This window comes from Salmo salar, chromosome ssa11, assembly GCF_905237065.1.
Source record: "Salmo salar chromosome ssa11, Ssal_v3.1, whole genome shotgun sequence".
NCBI classification, from domain to species: domain Eukaryota; kingdom Metazoa; phylum Chordata; class Actinopteri; order Salmoniformes; family Salmonidae; genus Salmo; species Salmo salar.
This window is the reverse complement of record NC_059452.1, coordinates 35,471,359-35,491,659: the sequence shown is the minus strand read 5'-3', so window position 1 is coordinate 35,491,659 and position 20,301 is coordinate 35,471,359. Positions and strand designations below refer to the sequence as shown.

The 20,301-nt window shown below is 43.8% G+C and overlaps 1 protein-coding gene across 3 annotated transcripts in view; it reads right to left on the bottom strand.

Moving 5' to 3' along the window:
* Positions 1–4,209: 4,209 nt before the first annotated feature.
* Positions 4,210–20,301, bottom strand: part of LOC106562713 (endophilin-A3) — a 37,493-nt gene continuing 21,401 nt past the window's right edge. The window contains exons 2-11 of one of the 3 annotated variants that reach the window (XM_014127701.2): positions 16,857–16,925; positions 13,833–13,905; positions 12,959–13,102; positions 11,644–11,777; positions 11,178–11,336; positions 6,980–7,083; positions 6,416–6,537; positions 6,170–6,208; positions 5,015–5,074; positions 4,211–4,614 (exon numbers count right to left, since the gene is read on the bottom strand). In XM_014127701.2, the coding sequence (XP_013983176.1) occupies positions 4,412–4,614; positions 5,015–5,074; positions 6,170–6,208; positions 6,416–6,537; positions 6,980–7,083; positions 11,178–11,336; positions 11,644–11,777; positions 12,959–13,102; positions 13,833–13,905; positions 16,857–16,925 (1,107 nt within the window). In that variant the 3' untranslated portion in view covers positions 4,211–4,411. Of the gene's footprint in view, positions 4,615–5,014; positions 5,075–6,169; positions 6,209–6,415; positions 6,538–6,979; positions 7,084–11,177; positions 11,337–11,643; positions 11,778–12,958; positions 13,103–13,832; positions 13,906–16,856; positions 16,926–20,301 lie in introns of all 3 variants that reach the window. The other 2 variants (XM_014127702.2, XM_014127703.2) reach the window with 2 other exon arrangements.

Sequence of the window (20,301 nt, the reverse complement as noted above, 5' to 3'; positions counted from 1 at the left end):
AAAGAGAGCGTTAACAGTGGACATGGACATATAGTCCAGCTGTAGTGTTGGGGAAGTGTCATCTCAGTCATCACACAGTGGCTTTGTCCCAAATGGGACGGACACACACACTGTCAATCATCAGACAGAATCTGTTTTCTCTCTCACAATCAAATCCATGGCTACAGTCTTTCTTTTCAAATCATGCAAACAGGGGTTTTCCATATTCACTAGCATTATGAAAACAGTGTGTATTACCTTTAGACACCTTTGGACATGGTCCTATATTTCCCCTGTTGTTTAGTTAGTGTAGTTGGTCCAGAACATCGTTATACTTAGAGAAAGAAGATGCTTAAGAATCTTTAAGTGTATTTTGGTAGAAATATCCAATCCAGACTTTTGGGTAAAGGGAATGGCCACAAACTCGTGGCTTTTTAAATACTGTTTTTCTAAATGAAAAAGGAAAACAAATGGCCATACATGATTATGATTCAGTTATGGCATTGTTGTTCAATCAATATGGAGTTATCCATTCTGTTGAATGGTGAACATATAAAATCCAGAGCTATATATACACAGTACATAATACTTATTATAGGGCTCTGATAAATTCCATTCTCAGCAGAGAGAGAGAGGCTATTGGCAGTTAAAAAGCAACTATCAGGCTAAAGAGACGTGTCAATTAGAAGGTCAGGTCAGAGCAATGCTGCACTTCCTAAATAAGCCCAGGGTTATCAGACTTCAGACATGATACTAGACAGGCATATCTCATTAAAGGCACACTTCATTGCTTCTATTTCTGGTCACCTGTGAGGCCTTAGATAACACTTGTTTGTTTTGGAGGCTTGAGAGTCTTCGCAAGTGCAAAGTACAAAGACAAAGAAGAGGCTGACTGATGTGAATCAAACAATGTTAGTTTTTGTTTGTGTGTTTGGTTTCGAGTGTGTAAGTACTTTGTGGCGCTACCACAGGGGAAAGAAAAGTGACAGAGTATGCCTTTAATGTGTATAATTTTGAGACTTCATTCAATCTACAATGGTGGTCTGATGTTACATGGCAGACAAACTGTTTCATCACATACAGTACATATTGTGGTCCATATCAACCTATATATTCACCATGGCGATAACTTAACAGACGGTACTGATGTGATATAGATATTTCCTCTCATGGTGAAGGACATAGAAAGTGCAGTGCTTGAGGAGAAACTAGAAAACATACAGTATGTGCATGTCCGGAGGTGCGCGTTTGGGTCTAAAGCTTTTTAACATTTTAAAAAGCACTTAAACGGTCCAAGTGGGTCAAGGCATTCACCCCCATCTGACACAGAACAGTGGTACAGTCCTTAGAGGAGTCTTTACGTCACAGTAAGACCAGACCATGTAAACACAGAGAGAGAGAGGGACATTCAGAGTTGTAAAATCAGTTCCTTACAGTTTAAAAATATGTGTTTGGGATAACACTTAAGAGCACAACAGGCAGACAGGCAGGCAGGCAGACGGAGGTACAGAGAGACAGACAACAGGAACAACTCTGGACACATGTTAAAGCCTATAATAACCTAGAACTAGGGACTAGAGTTCGTCTTGGTCAGGTAACATGGTCAGGCATAACTCCTGGCCCTACAGATAACAGCAGAGAAAAGGAACAAAAAGACCACTCCTAACTCAACATCAACACTTGAAGAAGAGTTACACAGGAAAACCCTAACCAAACAGAGATGCACAGTAGCAATGTGGATTTTTCCAGGAGACTCCATTTTGTTTTCTCATGGTGGCAGATCATGAGAAAAGCATCATCTTTGATAACCTGGAATGACTTTCTTCAGTTTACAACCAGAAAATATTTCAAACCATAAGTGGTTTCTGTTACACAGCAATTTTCAGGTGATTATTTTAGTCGTCTTGTCTGATGGCGTCACCTGTAGCTGCTCCAAATGGAACACTGTTTGGGGGAGGAACCCTAATTTTCACATTTCACAAACAATGAAAAGAACAATGTAGAAAATAAATATTGTAAAAGACAAAGAGAAAAGTAGTACACTTATTAAATGTCTGTGGCGAAAAGCAAGGCGTCGTCATCTGAGGAGGACATTGATGAAGTGTGTTGTGATCAATTTCATATGACGATTTCATGGAGTTTGTGGTTTGGGTTAGGGGCTGTGTGGGTGCTGGGGTATTGGAGGGTTGTAGTCTTGGACTAGGGATTACATGTAGCTTTGACAATAAATTAGACATAGGTTTGTGCTAGGAGTTGTTGTGCTAGGAGTTGTTGTGCTGAGAGTTTTTGTGCTGAGAGTTGTGATGAAATCCCAAATAAACCCATATCCCCTCTAACCCCTACACACTCCTATTGCTCTTAAAGGATTGGTATTAACAAGATCAGATTTGCTTCACTCTGTCTTCTGATAGACTGCTTAGAATGTCCACTTCCTTCCTTATACCTGTCCAATCTTTTCAGATCTACAAAAGTGTCTAGGGTATAGGGTCGATTTGGGATTCAGTACTGTGTTTCTAAGGCTGAGAGTGTACGGGTAGGGACTGGAGGCTGGGGGTTGATGACTGGAGGCTTGAGGGTGGGGGTTGAAGTCTGATGAAATGGACACTGTGTATAATCCCAAATCGACCCCAAGACCCTGCGCCCTACGCACCTGTGGAGATCTGAGCGGATTCGACCGGTGCAATCTACAGTGGGGCAAAAAAGTATTTAGTCAGCCACCAATTGTGCAAGTTCTCCCACTTCCAAAGATGAGAGAGGCCTGTAATTTTCATCATAGGTCCACGTCAACTATGACAGACAAAATGAGAAGAAAAAAATCCAGAAAATCACATTGTAGGATTTTTTATGAATTTATTTGCAAATTATGGTGGAAAATAAGTATTTGGTCACCTACAAACAAGCAAGATTTCTGGCTCTCACAGACCTGTAACTTCTTCTTTAAGAGGCTCCTCTGTCCTCCACTCGTTACCTGTATTAATGGCACCTGTTTGAACTTGTTATCAGTATAAAAGACACCTGTCCACAACCTCAAACAGTCACACTCCAAACTCCACTATGGCCAAGACCAAAGAGCTGTCAAAGGACACCAGAAACAAAATTGTAGACCTGCACCAGGCTGGGACTGAATCTGCAATAGGTAAGCAGCTTGGTTTGAAGAAATCAACTGTGGGAGCAATTATTAGGAAATGGAAGACATACAAGACCACTGATAATCTCCCTCGATCTGGGGCTCCACGCAAGATCTCACCCCGTGGGGTCAAAATGATCACAAGAACGGTGAGCAAAAATCCCAGAAGCACACGGGGGTCCTAGTGAATGACCTGCAGAGAGCTGGGACCAAAGTAACAAAGCCTACCATCAGTAACACACTACGCCGCCAGGGACTCAAATCCTGCAGTGCCAGACGTGTCCCCCTGCTTAAGCCAGTACATGTCCAGGCCCGTCTGAAGTTTGCTAGAGAGCATTTGGATGATCCAGAAGAGGATTGGGAGAATATCATATGGTCAGATTAAACCAAAATAGAACTTTTTGGTAAAAACTCAACTTGTCGTGTTTGGAGGACAAAGAATGCTTAGTTGCATCCAAAGAACACCATACCTACTGTGAAGCATGGGGGTGGAAACATCATGCTTTGGGGCTGTTTTTCTGCAAAGGGACCAGGACGACTGATCCGTGTAAAGGAAAGAATGAATGGGGCCATGTATCGTGAGATATTGAGTGAAAACCTCCTTCCATCAGCAAGGGCATTGAAGATGAAACGTGGCTGGGTCTTTCAGCATGACAATGATCCCAAACACATCGCCCGGGCAACGAAGGAGTGGCTTCGTAAGAAGCATTTCAAGGTCCTGGAGTGGCCTAGCCAGTCTCCAGATCTCAACCCCATAGAAAATCTTTGGAGGGAGTTGAAAGTCCGTGTTGTCCAGCGACAGCCCCAAAACATCACTGCTCTAGAGGAGATCTGCATGGAGGAATGGGCCAAAATACCAGCAACAGTGTGTGAAAACCTTGTGAAGACTTACAGAAAACGTTTGACCTGTGTCATTGCCAACAAAGGGTATATAACAAAGTATTGAGATAAACTTTTGTTATTGACCAAATACTTATTTTCCACCATAATTTGCAAATAAATTCATAAAAAATCCTACAATGTGATTTTCTGGATTTCTTTTTCTCATTTTGTCTGTCATAGTTGAAGTGTACCTATGATGAAAATTACAGGCCTCTCATCTTTTTAAGTGGGAGAACTTGCACAATTGGTGGCTGACTAAATACTTTTTTGCCCCACTGTATATGGAAATAGCTCTCAGATCAAAATAACAAAATCCTCTCAGATCTCCACAGGTGCATAGGGTGTAGGGACTAGGGGCGGCTGTGAGGAGGTTGGGCTCTGGAGATTGGTCCCTGATTGGGTGGTGTCCTGTCCGTTCCTGTCTCACTGGGGCAGGGGTACGATAACCTCCACATAGTTGATTGGGAAGAAGCCAGAGTCTCCGTTTATCATGCCTTCGTACCAGTTGTCATCTATCTGGTTGGTGAGGATGATGATGTCACCCTCCTTAAAGCCCAGTTCGCCATCGTTCTCTGGCTCAAAGTCATACAGGGACCTGGCACACGGCTGGTCCAGCACCTCCGATTCTGGAGGGAGGGAGAAGAAGGGGTGGGGGGGAGAGGGAGGAGAAGGAGTGGGGGGGAGAGGGAGGATAAGGGGTGAGGGAGGGAGGAGAAGAGGTGAAGGGGGAGAGGGAAGGAGAGGGGGATGGGGGTAGGAGAAAAGGGAGAATAATAGAGAACTGTCAAACACCAGCATGTATCGTCTTCTGTTCCCAGGAGTGTATCTTCCTCTGATAAGGATCTGATGTGGGTTGGTGCAGCAAAACAAATCCAACACATTAAGACAAACAGACAGTGGTGTGATAGTGACAGTATGGAGGAGTAGAGGACAGTTACAGTAGACTGGGTTGTTGTTGGACCAAGGTATGAGGGGGTGTGTGTGTGTGTGTGTGTGTGTGTGTGTGTGTGTGTGTGTGTTACTCACGGTGGCCGTTGAAAGTGGGACTCTCTGGCCAGGACAGAGGAACGGTGGTGAAGGGATCAGCTGGGTGAGAGATGGATGGAGAAATATGGAGATGGAAGATGAGACAAACACCAACAAACACAATGCCTGTAACTTTCCTAAAATTCCCAGTTTTTCCAGAAATCCTCAAAGGAGGACCCCCGGATGTACTGCTTTTTCAATCCTGATTCCAGGAATCTTCCAACACGATTTTTTGGTTGAAATTTACATGAATTTTGCGACCCTACCCTACTCATGACATGATGATTCCTGCCATGGTTGAAACAGCAACCAATATCTGATGAATGAATAATAAATTGACTGACGCCTCCCGAGTGGCGCACTGCATCGCAGTGCTGGAGGCGTCACTACAGACCCGGGTTTGATCCCAGGCTGTGTTGCAGCCGGCCGCGACTGGGAGACCCATGAGGCAGCGCACAATTGGCCCATCGTCGTCCGGGTTAGGGGAGGGTTTGGCCGGACGGGATGTCATTGTCCCATCGCGCTCTAGCAACTCCTTGTGGCTGGCCAGGCGCATGCACGCTGACTTCGGTCGCCAGCTGTACAGTGTTTCCTCCGACACGTTGGTGCGGCTGGCATCCGGGTTAAGCGAGCAGTGTGTCAAGAAGCAGTGAGGCTTGGCGGGGTCTCCCGAGTCCGTACAGGAGTTGCAGCGATGGGACAAGACTGTAACTACCAATTGGATATCACAAAAATAAACTGACTGATAAACTTTAATCTGAGGGGATAACAGCTTTTATCTTAATCTTTTAAACCTATTACAGATGTGATCTTTTCAGTGTGCTATTTGTAAAGGCTCTTAGCGGTGTAGGGGGAAGTTGACCTTAGACGCTGATCCTGGGTCCGTTTTGCATTTTTCCCACTAATGGTTTAACCCAGAGCAATTTTCATGGAGGTTGTTACACCCTCTAACCACAAGAGGGCAGAAAATAGCTTTTTAAAAGTCACATTGATGAAGCCAGAGAACTAGCAAGTTATTATTTGGCTAAAAATGATCATGACGTCACAGGAGTTTTGATTTGCCTCAGATTATCTCTAGAGAGTCAGAATAAGTCATTCTTAAGACTATGTATGGGTGCGACACCTGTTTGATGTGATCAGTCCAAGTATACCTACTTTTCCCATTTCCATTTACTGTGTGGTTGATCTGGATGTCTGCAAAGAACCACAGAAACATATAACATGACTAATGACTTGGGAAAAATAACAATGGGTGAAAGGATAACTTGGACAAACTGATGGGGTTGATCAAAACAAATATGAGCAGAGTTGACACACACACACACACACACACACACACACACACACACACACACACACACACACACACACACACACACACACACACACAGAGTACAGTACCTGAGGACTTGAGTGAGGAGCTATATGATCCATTGTGCTGAGTGTTGTCTATGGTCTCAATGCTGCTCATGATGGACTTTGGTTTAAATTCTCTCTTCGGTCGACTGCTGGCTGAGGATATCCTGTGAGAGGCATTATGATATTATCCACTGTGGCCCAACAACATGTGTACATTACTTGCTGAGGATATCCTGTGAGAGACATTATGATATTATCCACTGTGGCCCAACAACATGTGTACATTACTGGCTGCAGAGTCTAAAGTGGAGTCCTCCTGTCCTTGTCCTGTTTCCTTCAAATGGTTGGTTTTCCTTCAATTTGGTTTTCAATTTTTGCAATTAGAATGTGAACTGAGGATGATTTTTTAATTCAGGCAGTGAATTTCAAGTTGAATCAGAATTACTGAATTGACAACTGAAAAGGTGAAAGCAAAATGGTGGATGCTCACTAGGGAGTTGCTTTCACGTGTCCAGGTCTTTCACATCAGTGCAGAATAAGGGAAGGAGACGAGGAGGCAGGCTGTTTAGGGACTGTGGAGTGTGATAGCTGTAGTTAGTTAGTTGCCTGTTTTGTAGTTGGGTGTTGAGGTCTTCTAGGATCTCCAAGGACTGACGGTGGTAGTCTAACGCTGCTTCAACCAACGCTGACAGCTGACTCACCTGCTCCACCTACCAAACACACAACACAAGAATATTATCCATCTTATCAAGCACTTTTTATCTTGTATGAAGAAAACTATTTCTTGGTAAGATTGACATTGTGATTGTACTGTAAAGTGCTGCACTTTGTGACAACTATTGTTGTCAATACGGGATATACAACTGTTGTTGTCAATACGGGATATACAACTGTTGTTGTCAATACGGGATATACAACTGTTGTTGTCAATACGGGATATACAACTGTTGTTGTCAATACGGGATATACAACTGTTGTTGTCAATACGGGATATACAACTGTTGTTGTCAATACGGGATATACAACTGTTGTTGTCAATACGGGATATACAACTGTTGTTGTCAATACGGGATATACAACTGTTGTTGTCAATACGGGATATACAACTGTTGTTGTCAATACGGGATATACAACTGTTGTTGTCAATACGGGATATACAACTGTTGTTGTCAATACGGGATATACAACTGTTGTTGTCAATACGGGATATACAACTGTTGTTGTCAATACGGGATATACAACTGTTGTTGTCAATACGGGATATACAACTGTTGTTGTCAATATGGGATATACAACTGTTGTTGTCAATACGGGATATACAACTGTTGTTGTCAATACGGGATATACAACTGTTGTTGTCAATACGGGATATACAACTGTTGTTGTCAATACGGGATATACAACTGTTGTTGTCAATACGGGATATACAACTGTTGTTGTCAATACGGGATATACAACTGATTGATTGATTCAAATCCTATTGTATTTTTTCATGCTTCGTAAACAACAGGTGTGGACTAACAGTGAAATGCTTTCTGATGGGAAAGAAAATAGAGAAATAATAGAAAAGTAAAACGTGTAATAATAAAAGTAATAATAGATACATAATGAGTAACAATAACTTGTCTATATATGAGGTACCAGTACTGAGTTGATGTGCAGGGGTATGAGGTAATAACTTGTCTATATATGAGGTACCAGTACTGAGTTGATGTGCAGGGGTATGAGGTAATAACTTGTCTATATATGAGGTACCAGTACTGAGTTGATGTGCAGGGGTATGAGGTAATAACTTGTCTATATATGAGGTACCAGTACTGAGTTGATGTGCAGGGGTATGAGGTAATAACTTGTCTATATTCAAGAGGTACCAGTACTGAGTTGATGTGCAGGGGTATGAGGTAATAACTTGTCTATATATGAGGTACCAGTACTGAGTTGATGTGCAGGGGTATGAGGTAATAACTTGTCTATATATGAGGTACCAGTACTGAGTTGATGTGCAGGGGTATGAGGTAATAACTTGTCTATATACAAGAGGTACCAGTACTGAGTTGATGTGCAGGGGTATGAGGTAATAACTTGTCTATATACAAGAGGTACCAGTACCAAGTCAATGTGCAGGGGTATGAGGTAATAACTTGTCTATATACAAGAGGTACCAGTACTGAGTTGATGTGCAGGGGTATGAGGTAATAACTTGTCTATATATGAGGTACCAGTACTGAGTTGATGTGCAGGGGTATGAGGTAATAACTTGTCTATATATGAGGTACCAGTACTGAGTTGATGTGCAGGGGTATGAGGTAATAACTTGTCTATATATGAGGTACCAGTACTGAGTTGATGTGCAGGGGTATGAGGTAATAACTTGTCTATATATGAGGTACCAGTACTGAGTTGATGTGCAGGGGTATGAGGTAATAACTTGTCTATATATGAGGTACCAGTACTGAGTTGATGTGCAGGGGTATGAGGTAATAACTTGTCTATATACAAGAGGTACCAGTACTGAGTTGATGTGCAGGGGTATGAGGTAATAACTTGTCTATATACAAGAGGTACCAGTACCAAGTCAATGTGCAGGGGTATGAGGTAATAACTTGTCTATATACAAGAGGTACCAGTACTGAGTTGATGTGCAGGGGTATGAGGTAATAACTTGTCTATATATGAGGTACCAGTACTGAGTTGATGTGCAGGGGTATGAGGTAATAACTTGTCTATATATGAGGTACCAGTACTGAGTTGATGTGCAGGGGTATGAGGTAATAACTTGTCTATATATGAGGTACCAGTACTGAGTTGATGTGCAGGGGTATGAGGTAATAACTTGTCTATATATGAGGTACCAGTACTGAGTTGATGTGCAGGGGTATGAGGTAATAACTTGTCTATATATGAGGTACCAGTACTGAGTTGATGTGCAGGGGTATGAGGTAATAACTTGTCTATATATGAGGTACCAGTACTGAGTTGATGTGCAGGGGTATGAGGTAATAACTTGGCTATATACAAGAGGTACCAGTACTGAGTTGATGTGCAGGGGTAATAGTTAATTGAGGTAGATAGGTACATATAACGAGGAATAAAGTGACAGATAATAAACAGTAGCAGCAGCGTATGTGATGAGTCAAAAACGTTAGTGCAAAAAGGGTCAAAGCTATTTGGTTAACTATTTAACTAACTATTTATCAGTCTTATGGCTTCAGGGTCCTGTTGGTTCCAGACTTGGTGCATCGGTACCACTTGACATGCAGTAGCAGAGAGAACAGCGTATCCTTTGGGTGGTTGGCGTCTGAAAAAATGTTGGGCCTTCCTCTGACACCGCCTGGTATAGAGGTCCTGGATGGCAGGGAGCTCGGCCCCAGTGATGTACTGGGCCGTCCGCACTACCCTCTGTGGTACCTTGCGGTTGGATGCCAAGCTGTTGCCATACCAAGTGGTGATGCAGCCAGTCAAGATGCTCTCAATGGTGCAGCTGTAAAACGTTTTGAGGATCTGAGGGCCCATGCCTTATATTTTCAGCCTCCTGAGGGGGTGTGTTTGGACCATGATAGATCCTTAGTGATGAGGACACCGAGGAACTTGAAGCTCTCAACCTGCTCCACTACAGCCCCGTCGATGTGAATGGGGGCGTGCTCGGCTCTCTGTTTCCTGTAGTCCACGACCAGCTCCTTTGTCTTGCTGACGTTGAGGGAGAAGCTGCTTGATTGATTCTGCTAGCAGGGTGTTTAGGCCTCAGAGCTCCAGCGAGTTGTCACAGTCAGAGAGAGAACGTGTTTACAAAACCCTATACCTTTAATCATGAAACCCTCACTGAACCCTCTCTCTGGTTAGGACATACAGACAAACTCTGTGACCTTTCAGCTGCAGCAGAGGCTACCATCCCCCACCTCAGCCTGACTCCTTTGTCCAGTAGCAGAGGCCACTAGGCCTGTTAGGGACCAGGTTGCCAGGGAACACAGTCAGCTGACCTGGTCAGCCAATCACAGGTCCTATCTGGTGAGGTAACAGACCGATTCAAGCCTGTTCTTTAGTTGGACACAGGGGGTGCAGAGAGATAACAGGTCAGAAGAACTCTGCACCACCTCAACACTGGGCCCTTTCTACAAGAACAAGAACTCTGCACCACCTCAATTTTTATATATATATATATATATATATATATATATATATATATATATTACCTTTATTTAACTAGGCAAGTCAGTTAAGAACAAATTCTTATTTACAATGACAGCCTACTAGGAAACAGACCGCAGTGACGCACTAACACACGATTGGGAAGTCCAGGGTGGAGGCTTGTCCTTGTAGGAAGGGTCCAGGGTGGAGGCTTGTCCTTGTAGGAAGGGTCCAGGGTGAGTTGTGTTGAGGCGACAGGTAACAGCTTGGCATCCAACCGCAAGGTACCACAGAGGATACGTTTCTATTCCTCTTCCTCTTTGCTGTGTGTGTGTGTGTGTGTGTGTGTGTGTGTGTGTGTGTGTGTGTGTGTGTGTGTGTGTGTGTGTGTGTGTGTGTGTGTGTGTGTGTGTGTGTGTGTGTGTGTGTGTGTGTGTGTGTATGAAAATAAAGTGTGAATTGTATCCCTGCCTCTTACTGGTCATCTCCATCCTCTAACCGGGGCGCTTGGACAGTTGCACCTATAATGGAAACTGGCACCTCTATTGCAGACCACCACATGGTGGCACTCTTTTTCAGAGAGAGAGAAAGAGAGAGAGAAAGAGAGAGAGAAAGAGAGAGAGAAAGAGAGAGAGAGAACCGTTACAACAGGTAGCGTATGCCTCTACTATTCACTCACATCGTTCTCCAGGAAGTTGAACATGCTCCTCTCAGCCAGCTCTTTGCTCTCCTCAAACTTCTCAACCGCCTGACGGATCTCCTCGTCAGGCACCTTCCCCTGACGCTTCTTCTTATAGTCAAAGTCCAACCGCCTCCCCTCCAGCTTCTTCAGGTGATGCTGCACACAAAACAATCAGGAGAGATGATTGACAAGGGGCAATATGGGGCAGTACAGAGGCTCTTCCCAGGAGGAATTGACAACGGCCCTCCTCAAAACCTTTATGAAACATTTAAAATAACTAATACAAATTAAACATATTGTGAAATCACCTTTGTGAATACAATTGCAAGTATACAACTTTTATGCACATCCCATATGGGTCCTGGTCAAAAGTAGCTCACTATAAAGGGAACAGGGTGCCATTTGTGATGCACACATGGAGTTCTGAAAGCTAACGGAAACTGAGATGTATTATACCACTGACCGTGATCTCCTTGAGGTCTTTGTCCTGTAAGTTCTGCAGTGGGTCAATAAAGTTTTGTTTGACACTGATGTCCAGAGAGTCTTTCACGTCGGCCATCTTTCTCATGGCCTCACCGATGTCCACCAACGCACCGCCTGCAGACAAAAATGCCTGGGTCGTATTCACAAGGTACCAAACAGAAGGAAACAGGCCAAAACTGGGAGGGACTTACCCGAACTTGTCCAATAAGAAACACTTTCATTTTCTGTTGCAAAACCTTTTTCTACGGTTTAACATTTTTTTTTACATTTTACATTTTAGTCATTTAGCAGACGCTCTTATCCAGAGCGACTTACATAATACGACCCTGCTGTCAGATACAAGCGAAACATGTGAAACAGAAACATGGTGTTTCTGATGGTGTGTGGGTTTGAGAGTAAGGTGCTAGCAAAACACCAGGGTTGAGGGTTTGATTCCCGCATGGGTCACTTTCACTGAATTCATGTGTCACTAACAACTTACAGCAAGAAGGTGATGCAGGAAAAATGAATTAACTAGCTAGCAATTCTATATAGAATTCCATATCAGTGTGCATTACTCAATGGAATTGCAAAGTTAAAATCGAGATCACTGAGAAATAATGATTTGGTTTCTAGATAGTTGATAACTTGATAATGTAACGCCTGTTTCAAGTTTATATTGAATATTAAGGTCTGGTTTTCAAGACACAGATGAAGTCTAGGCTGGGATTCATTCATAGAGCAGCACACGGTTGAAGGTTATTCATGCTTGAACCAACATTCGCAGCATTTATCATGAATGTGATCTCCAAATTGCTTTAAAAGGTGCATTGTCGGCTGTCAAGTGATTTGCTCTATAGCACACCTTCCATTCCTGGCCTTAATCTTTCACTAAGATGGGAACATGGGCTTTAGTCTAGAACTACCCTTAATTTGTGTCCGGGAAACTGGGCCTATACTAATGATATTATCAAAACCCATGTTCAGAGTAAGTACGTTTTGTACCCACCAGGTGTCAGAGTTGAGACGGGAAGCAGCTCAACAAAGCCACAGGTTTTCACAGGCGGAAACACAGTACATACTAGCTGGCTGCACACAGTGTGTGTGTGTGTGTGTGTGTGTGTGTGTGTGTGTGTGTGTGTGTGTGTGTGTGTGTGTGTGTGTGGGTTGGTGGGCGTGTGCACAGTCAGGTTAGGATGAAAAGCTTTTCAAAGGCTTCCTCTCGTGCTCCTCACAGCCCTCACATAGCACAGCGTGTGTGTGTGTGTGTGTGTATACACGTATGTGTGCTGAATGTGCGTGTGTGTGATTCATACCGAAGGAGGACTGATCTCCCAGATCATGTCCATAGCGCATCATACAATCCCCTAGTAGGCCCTCGGTCTGTGGGTATCCTGTGGTCTTCACCTGTCCTCTCATCTTCGACACTGTGTTTAACATCCCCAACTTGGCTCTAGAAGCTACAACAAAACAGTGATCACTTTGTTTTGTGTTTGTTTTGTTTGTCACCAGCAGCATACCACCCTGCATCACACTGCTGACTTGATTTCATCCATCCATTCATCCATCCATCCACCCCTTACATCCTCCATCCATCCATCCCTTCCATCCATCCATCCCTTCATCCATCCATCCATCCATTCATCCCTCCCTCCATCATCCACCCCTTCCATTCATCTACTCCTTCCATCCATCCATCCATCCACCCACCCCTTCCATCCATCCATCCACCCACCCCTTCCATCCATCCATCCATCCATCCATCCATCCATCCATCCATCCATCCATCCATCCACCCCTTCCATCCATCCATCCATCCATCCATCCATCCATCCATCCATCCATCCATCCATCTACCCCTTCCATCTATCCCTTCCATCCATCCACCCCTTCTATCCATCCATCCATCCATCCATCCATCCATCCATCCATCCATCCTTCCTTCCTTCCTTCCTTCCTTCCTTCCTTCCTTCCTTCCTTCCTTCCTTCCTTCCTTCCTTCCTTCCTTCCTTCCTTCCTTCCATCATCCACCCCTTCTATCCATCCATCCATCCATCCATCCTTCCATCCATCCTAACTATTCACCTACAAGGCAAAGTTCTATAACTTCTGCATTATTTCACCAACTTCAAAGATATCATCTTCACCAACTTTGAACATTAGTCAATATTCTGTAAAGTGTTGTCTCACCTGGGTTAGGTTGTAGGTATTCTGTTGTTTTGGTCAAGAGGTCCAACACTGATTTGTTGGTGACATCGATTTTCTAGAAACAAGACGATCATGTTAGCTCAATAGAGATGGTCTTTATTTCAGCACTTATTGGTTACTAGAAGATAACTGTTCTTCCACCTTGGTCCTGGAGACTAGAGGTCGACCTCTACTGGAGACCCTTCCAGCCCATTGTAGGTCTGTGTTTCAGCCCAGTACCAACACAGCCGATCCAAAAACTCAAACACTTGATGGTGAGTTGAGAAGTTGAATCAGGTATTTGTATTGAGCTGGAACAAAAGCCTGCACCCCCGGCAGGAACCTGACTCAACCACTTAAACACTCAATGATAGGTTGATTCAGGTGTGTTTCCACTCGGCAATTACTGGTTGAATCAACGTTGTTTCCACGTCCTTTTACCCCAAATCATCAACGTAAGGGGATTTCGCCTTTTTTTCACCCAACATTTATCCCAAATCCAATGACATGGTGAATATACAGTTGAAGTCGGAAATTTACATACACCTTAGCCAAATACATTTAAACTTAGTTTTTCACAATTCCTGACATTTAATCCAAGTAAAAAATCCCTGTCTTAGGTCAGTTAGGATCACCACTTTATTTTAACAATGTGAAATGTCAGAATAATAGTAGAGACAATTATTTATTTCAGATTTTATTTCTTTCATCACATTCCCAGTGGGTCAGAAGTTTACATACACTCAATTAGTATTTGGTAGCATTGCCTTTAAATTGCTTAACTTGGGTCAAACGTTTCGGGTAGCCTTCCACAAGCTTACCACAATAAGTTGGGTAAATTTTGGCCCATTCCTCCTGACAGAGATGGTGTAACTGAGTCAGGTTTGTAGGTCTCCTTGATCGCACACTCTTTTTCAGTTCTGCCCACAAATGTTCTATGGGATTGAGGTCAGGGTTTTGTGATGGCCACTCCAATACCTTGACTTTGCTGTCCTTAAGCCATTTTGCCACAACTTTGGGAGTATGCTTGGGGTCATTGTCCATTTGGAAGACCCATTTGTGACCAAGCTTTAACTTCCTGACTGATGTCTTGAGATGTTGCTTCAATATATCCACATAACTTTCCTTCCTCATGATGCCATCTAGTTTGTGAAGTGCACCAGTCCCTCCTGCAGCAAAGCACCCCCACAACATGATGCTGCCACCCCCGTGCTTCACGGTTGGGATGGTGTTCTAATGTCTTGCAAGCCTCCCCCTTTTTCCTCCAAACATAACGATGGTCATTATTGTCAAAAAGTTATATTTTTGTTTTATCAGACCAGAGGACATTTCTCCAAAAAGTACGATCTTTGTCCCCATGTGCAGTTGCAAACCGTAGTCTGGCTTTTTTATGGCGGTTTTGGAGCAGTGGCGTCTTCCTTTCTGAGCGGCCTTTCAGGTTATGTCGATATAGGACTCGTTCTACTGTGGATATAGATACTTTTGTACCTGTTTCCTCCAGCATCTTCACAAGGTCCTTTGCTGTTGCTCTGGGATTGATTTGCACTTTTCGCAACAAAGTACGTTCATCTCTAGGAGACAGAACGTGTCTCCTTCCTGAACAGTATGACAGCTACATGGTCCCATGATGTTTATACTTGCGTGCTATTGTTTGTACAGATGAACGTGGTACCTTCAGGCGTTTGGAAATTGCTCCCAAGGATGAACCAGACTTGTGGGGGTCTACAATTTTTTTTCTGCGGTCTTTGCTGATTTATTTAGATTTTCCCATGATGTCAAGCAAAGAGGCACTGACTTTGAAGGTAGTCCTTGAAATACATCCACAGGTACACCTCCAATTGACTCAAATGATGTCAATTAGCCTATCAGAAGCTTCTAAAGCCATGACATCATTTTCTGGAATTTTCCAAGCTGTTTAAAGGCACAGTCAACTTAGTGTATGTAAACTTCTGACCCACTGGAATTGTGATACAGTGAATTATTGTCACGACTGCCGCCGAAGTCGGCCCCTCTCCTTGTTCGGGCGACGTTCGGCGGTCGACGTCACCGGCTTTCTAGTCACCACTGATCCATGTTTCCCTTTTCGTTTTGTTTGGTCTTGATTACACGCACCTGGTTTCAATTCCCTTATTATGTTCCTTATTTAACCCTCTGGCTTACCTTTCTGTTTTGTCTGTGATTGTTCGTTGTCAGTGGTTGTTGGAGGTGTTTCTCCTCACACTGTTGTTTCCTGTTGGAGATTTTGCTGGTGTTTTTTTTGAGTAAACTAGACTGTTTACACTCAAACCTGTGTCCTGCGCCTGACTCCACTACGTCTCCAAACCCAGTTTATTACAATTATAAGTGAAATAATCTGTCTGTAAATAATTGTTGGAAAAATGACTTGTGTCATGCACAAAGTAGATGTCCTAACCGACTTGCAAAACTATAGTTTGTTTACAAGAAATTGGTGGAGTGGTTGAAAAACGAGTTTTAATGACTCCAACCTAAGTGTATGTGAACTTCCAACATCAACTGTATATATATATATATATATTTTACGTTGATTTCACGTAGCTGACAACTCAACCAAATGTAAATCAACACTAGACGTTGAACTGAAGTCTGTGCCCAGTACTGGGCTTGAACAAAGGCCTGCACCCCTGTGAGTTCCCAGGACCACAGAAGAACACCATCGTGGACAGTAAAAGAGCAGTAGTGCATCCATCCTGAGGTCTGGTAGTTATTGTCTCAGTCACAAATGGCACCCTATTTCCTATTAAGTGCATTACTTTTGAAAAAAGGCCCATAGTGCTCAGGTCAACAGTAGTCAACAGGTCAACATAGGGAATAGGTTGCTATTTGGGACGCAACCATTGGGAGTAGAGTTCAGTTTAGCATTTTCCCTACTAATGGTTAAGTTTAGGATAGGTAGAGGGGAAGCTGATCCTAGATCTGTACCTAGGGACACTACAACCCAGAGCCAGCCATTGTGTATTCTCCAAGGATGTTTTGGGTTGCTAATAGCGCCATCTCGGTCATCCTTACCCTCTCCATCTCCATGAAGTCTTCATCCAGCTTTGTCCCTTCAGCACCACTTATCTTCTCACTCAACAGCTATAGAGATGGAGGGGAGGGAGAGAGAGCGGTGGGGAGAGAGAGAGAGAGAGAGAGAGAGAGAGGGAGAGGTTGGAGGGGGAGAGAAAGAGAGATAAAAGAGGGAGAGGGGATGGAGAGAGAGAGAGAAAGATAGGTGGGGAAAGAGAGAGAGGGAGAGAGAGGGAGAGGGGATGAGAGAAAGAGGTGGGGAGAGAGAGAGAGAGAGAGAGAGAGAGAGAGAGAGAGAGAGAGAGAGAGAGAGAGAGAGAGAGGGGGGGTAGAGGAGATGAGAGAGGTGGGGGGAAAGAGAGAGAGGGAATGGAGAGAGAGAGAGGGAGGGGATGGAAGGAGAGAGAGGGGATGGAGGTAGGGGTAGGGAGGGTAAGCGAGAGGAAAGAGAGAGATTTAGTATCATCACTTTTCTTGTTGTTGATGTGCTCTCACTGACACAGACAGAGACATTTATCATGCAGTAACAGTCATTAGATTGAATAGTGTGTGAGAAAGAAATTAGATCAGGGATACTGGGGGAGAAATGGCAGTGTGTGTGTAATGATGACACTGGTAAACTCCTCATGGAATTGAACAGCACAGTGGCACTCTGGTGACGCTCAGAGGTCTGGAAGAGAGAGAGGTAATAATCACCAGGCTATTAGGTTTCATCTCTCTCTCTCTCTGGCTCTTTCTCCATTTCATTTCTCCTTTACCTCTCCTCTTCTCTTTATATCTTTCTCCCTCTCTCTCCTTTACCCTCTTCACTATCCATCCCTCTCTCTGCCTCTTCATTCATTGTATCCACTACCTCTCCTCTTCACTCCCTCTTTCTCTCTTTTTACCTTGTATCATTCCCTCCCTCCTTTCCCTTCATTATCTCCCTCATTCATTTCAACAGTGTGGGCCCTTCAGAGAGATGACATCTGCAGAGGCAATCACAACTTCTCTTGCTTACTCCCCCCTGCAGCAGGTCAGAGTGTATCAGTCTGAATCTACATCACAAGAGGCTGCTGAGGGGAGGACGGCTCATAATAATGGCTGGAACGGAGCAAATGGAACCCGCATCAAACACATAGTAGTTGATACCATTCCACTCATTCTACTCCAGCCATTACCTCAAGCCCGTCCTCCCAAATTAAGGTGCCACCAACCTCCTGTGATCTACATGTACCTTGTCTGATGGTTCACAAATTGGATCGAGAGATGGTCATTCTTAATGGGCTGTGTTTAACTGAAACCATTTACATAAAACATGCTCAAGTGGTGCCATATATCACTCTATAAAGAAAGATGTGTTGGTTGGTAGCAGATACATGCTATGGAAGCACAAACACAATAATATAGATAGCCGATTACAAACCCCAGAGGAAACTGTTTCACCATTTGGTTTTAGCGTGGTCTCCTACTGTACATGATGCAGCCAACTCTTTAATCATCGTCAAGTCATACAGCACACCTTTGGCATGACAACGTACTAAATAGGTCCCATATTAAACGTCATCAATCAGGGAATGACAACACACTCAGAGGAATAAAGCACAAACAGACAGGGACACTACCAGGCAGGCTCATTTGTTTTGAAGGACTGTCCCAGCTAACACTGAACGTTCCCATAACATTGCCTAAAAGTTCTCCTTTGGTTATTTGAAAAACAACTTCCCCATAACGTTGTGGGAATCAAAATGTGTTAGCTTGGGTGTCAATCTAAGGAGTTAAGTTCTCAAGCAGAGAGAACATTCCTTTGGCAGTGATAAGAAGATTAAAATTCAGTACAGTACAGTAGGCTAATTCCTTAAAAGGTAGGCTAACAGCTGAGCCACGAAGGTCAGAGAGAAGCCCAGAACTTTGAGCTCCCTGAAGACCAGTCAGAGAGAAGTCTAGAACGTTGAGCTCCCTGAAGACCAGTTAGAGAGAAGCCCAGAACTCTGAGCTCCGTGAAGACCAGTCAGAGAGAAGTCTAGAACATTGAGCTCCCTGAAAACCAGTCAGAGAAGCCCAGAACTCTGAGCTCCGTGAAGACCAGTCAGAGAGAAGTCTAGAACATTGAGCTCCCTGAAAACTAGTCAGAGAAGCCCAGAACTCTGAGCTCCTTGAAGACCAGTCAGAGAGAAGCCCAGAACTTTGAGCTCCCTGAAGACCACCAGTCAGTGAGACGTCCATAAATTTGATTTCCTTGAAGACCGGTCAGAGAGCTTAAAAACCCAGGCACTGCTAAAGGACAAGACACACCAGTATGCATCACTGCAGAAATATCCCTCTGACTCTGTTCTGCTAAGACACTAAGGGGTGAATCCTAACTTCAATTTATGTCTAATTGTAACTTAGCCATGCAAGGAGGGAGGGTTAGTAGGCTGAGGAAAGGACAACGTCTACGTTTGCCACTAACCAATAATTCTACGTTTGCCACTATCCAATAGAGGTGATGTGTGTTGGAGCATGTGAATGTACTACCATGTCAAATAATTTTAGGTTGAGAGGCAACAGAGCTGGAAAAACCTTCCCACACTCTCTCTACATCTCTCCTTTTTGTGAAGACCGGACACTGATATAGGTATGAGGAGGGTAAGTACTGTAGCCTGAGGACAACTTCTACCTAGGACACTATATACCTGACCCCTGACCTCTGGAGGTGGAACACAGCACCTAGAACAGCAGATGATGGAACTTCGATGTAACATGGGTTTTATTGATAAGAACAGTGTAATGGAGGTTTTATGGAAAGGACACAGACATTTAAGGGAGAGTGGGGTAAGTAAAACATTTTTTTACATTCAGCATCACTCCATCAACGGAAATATAGCATTCTTCCTAACAAAGATATATACACATACTGTATTTCTGGATATAATCAGAATTCATGTAAACATTAGTTTTGAAAACATAGCTTGTCCAAAAAAACTGGTCTCTTTGCACAAATGACTCTGGGTATGGGGTAAGTTAAGCCATAGGACAGGGTATGTTAAGCCATGGGACAGGGTGGGTTAAGCCATGGGACAGGGTAAGTTAAGCCATGGGACAGGCTAGGTTAAGTCATGGGACAGGGTAAGTTAAGCCATAGGACAGGGTGAGTTAAGCCATGGGACAGGGTGAGTTAAGCCATAGGACAGGGTGGGTTAAACCATGGGACAGGGTAAGTTAAGCCATGGGACAGGGTAGGTTAAGTCATGGGACAGGGTAAGTTAAGCCATGGGACAGGGTAGGTTAAGTCATGGGACAGGGTAGGTTAAGTCAAGGGACAGGGTAAGTTAAGTCATGGGACAGGGTAAGTTAAGCCATGGGACAGGGTAGGTTAAGCCATGGGACAGGTTAAGTTAAGCCATGGGACAGGGTAGGTTAAGCCATGGGACAGGGTAAGTTAAGCCATGGGACAGGGTAGGTTAAGTCATGGGACAGGGTAGGT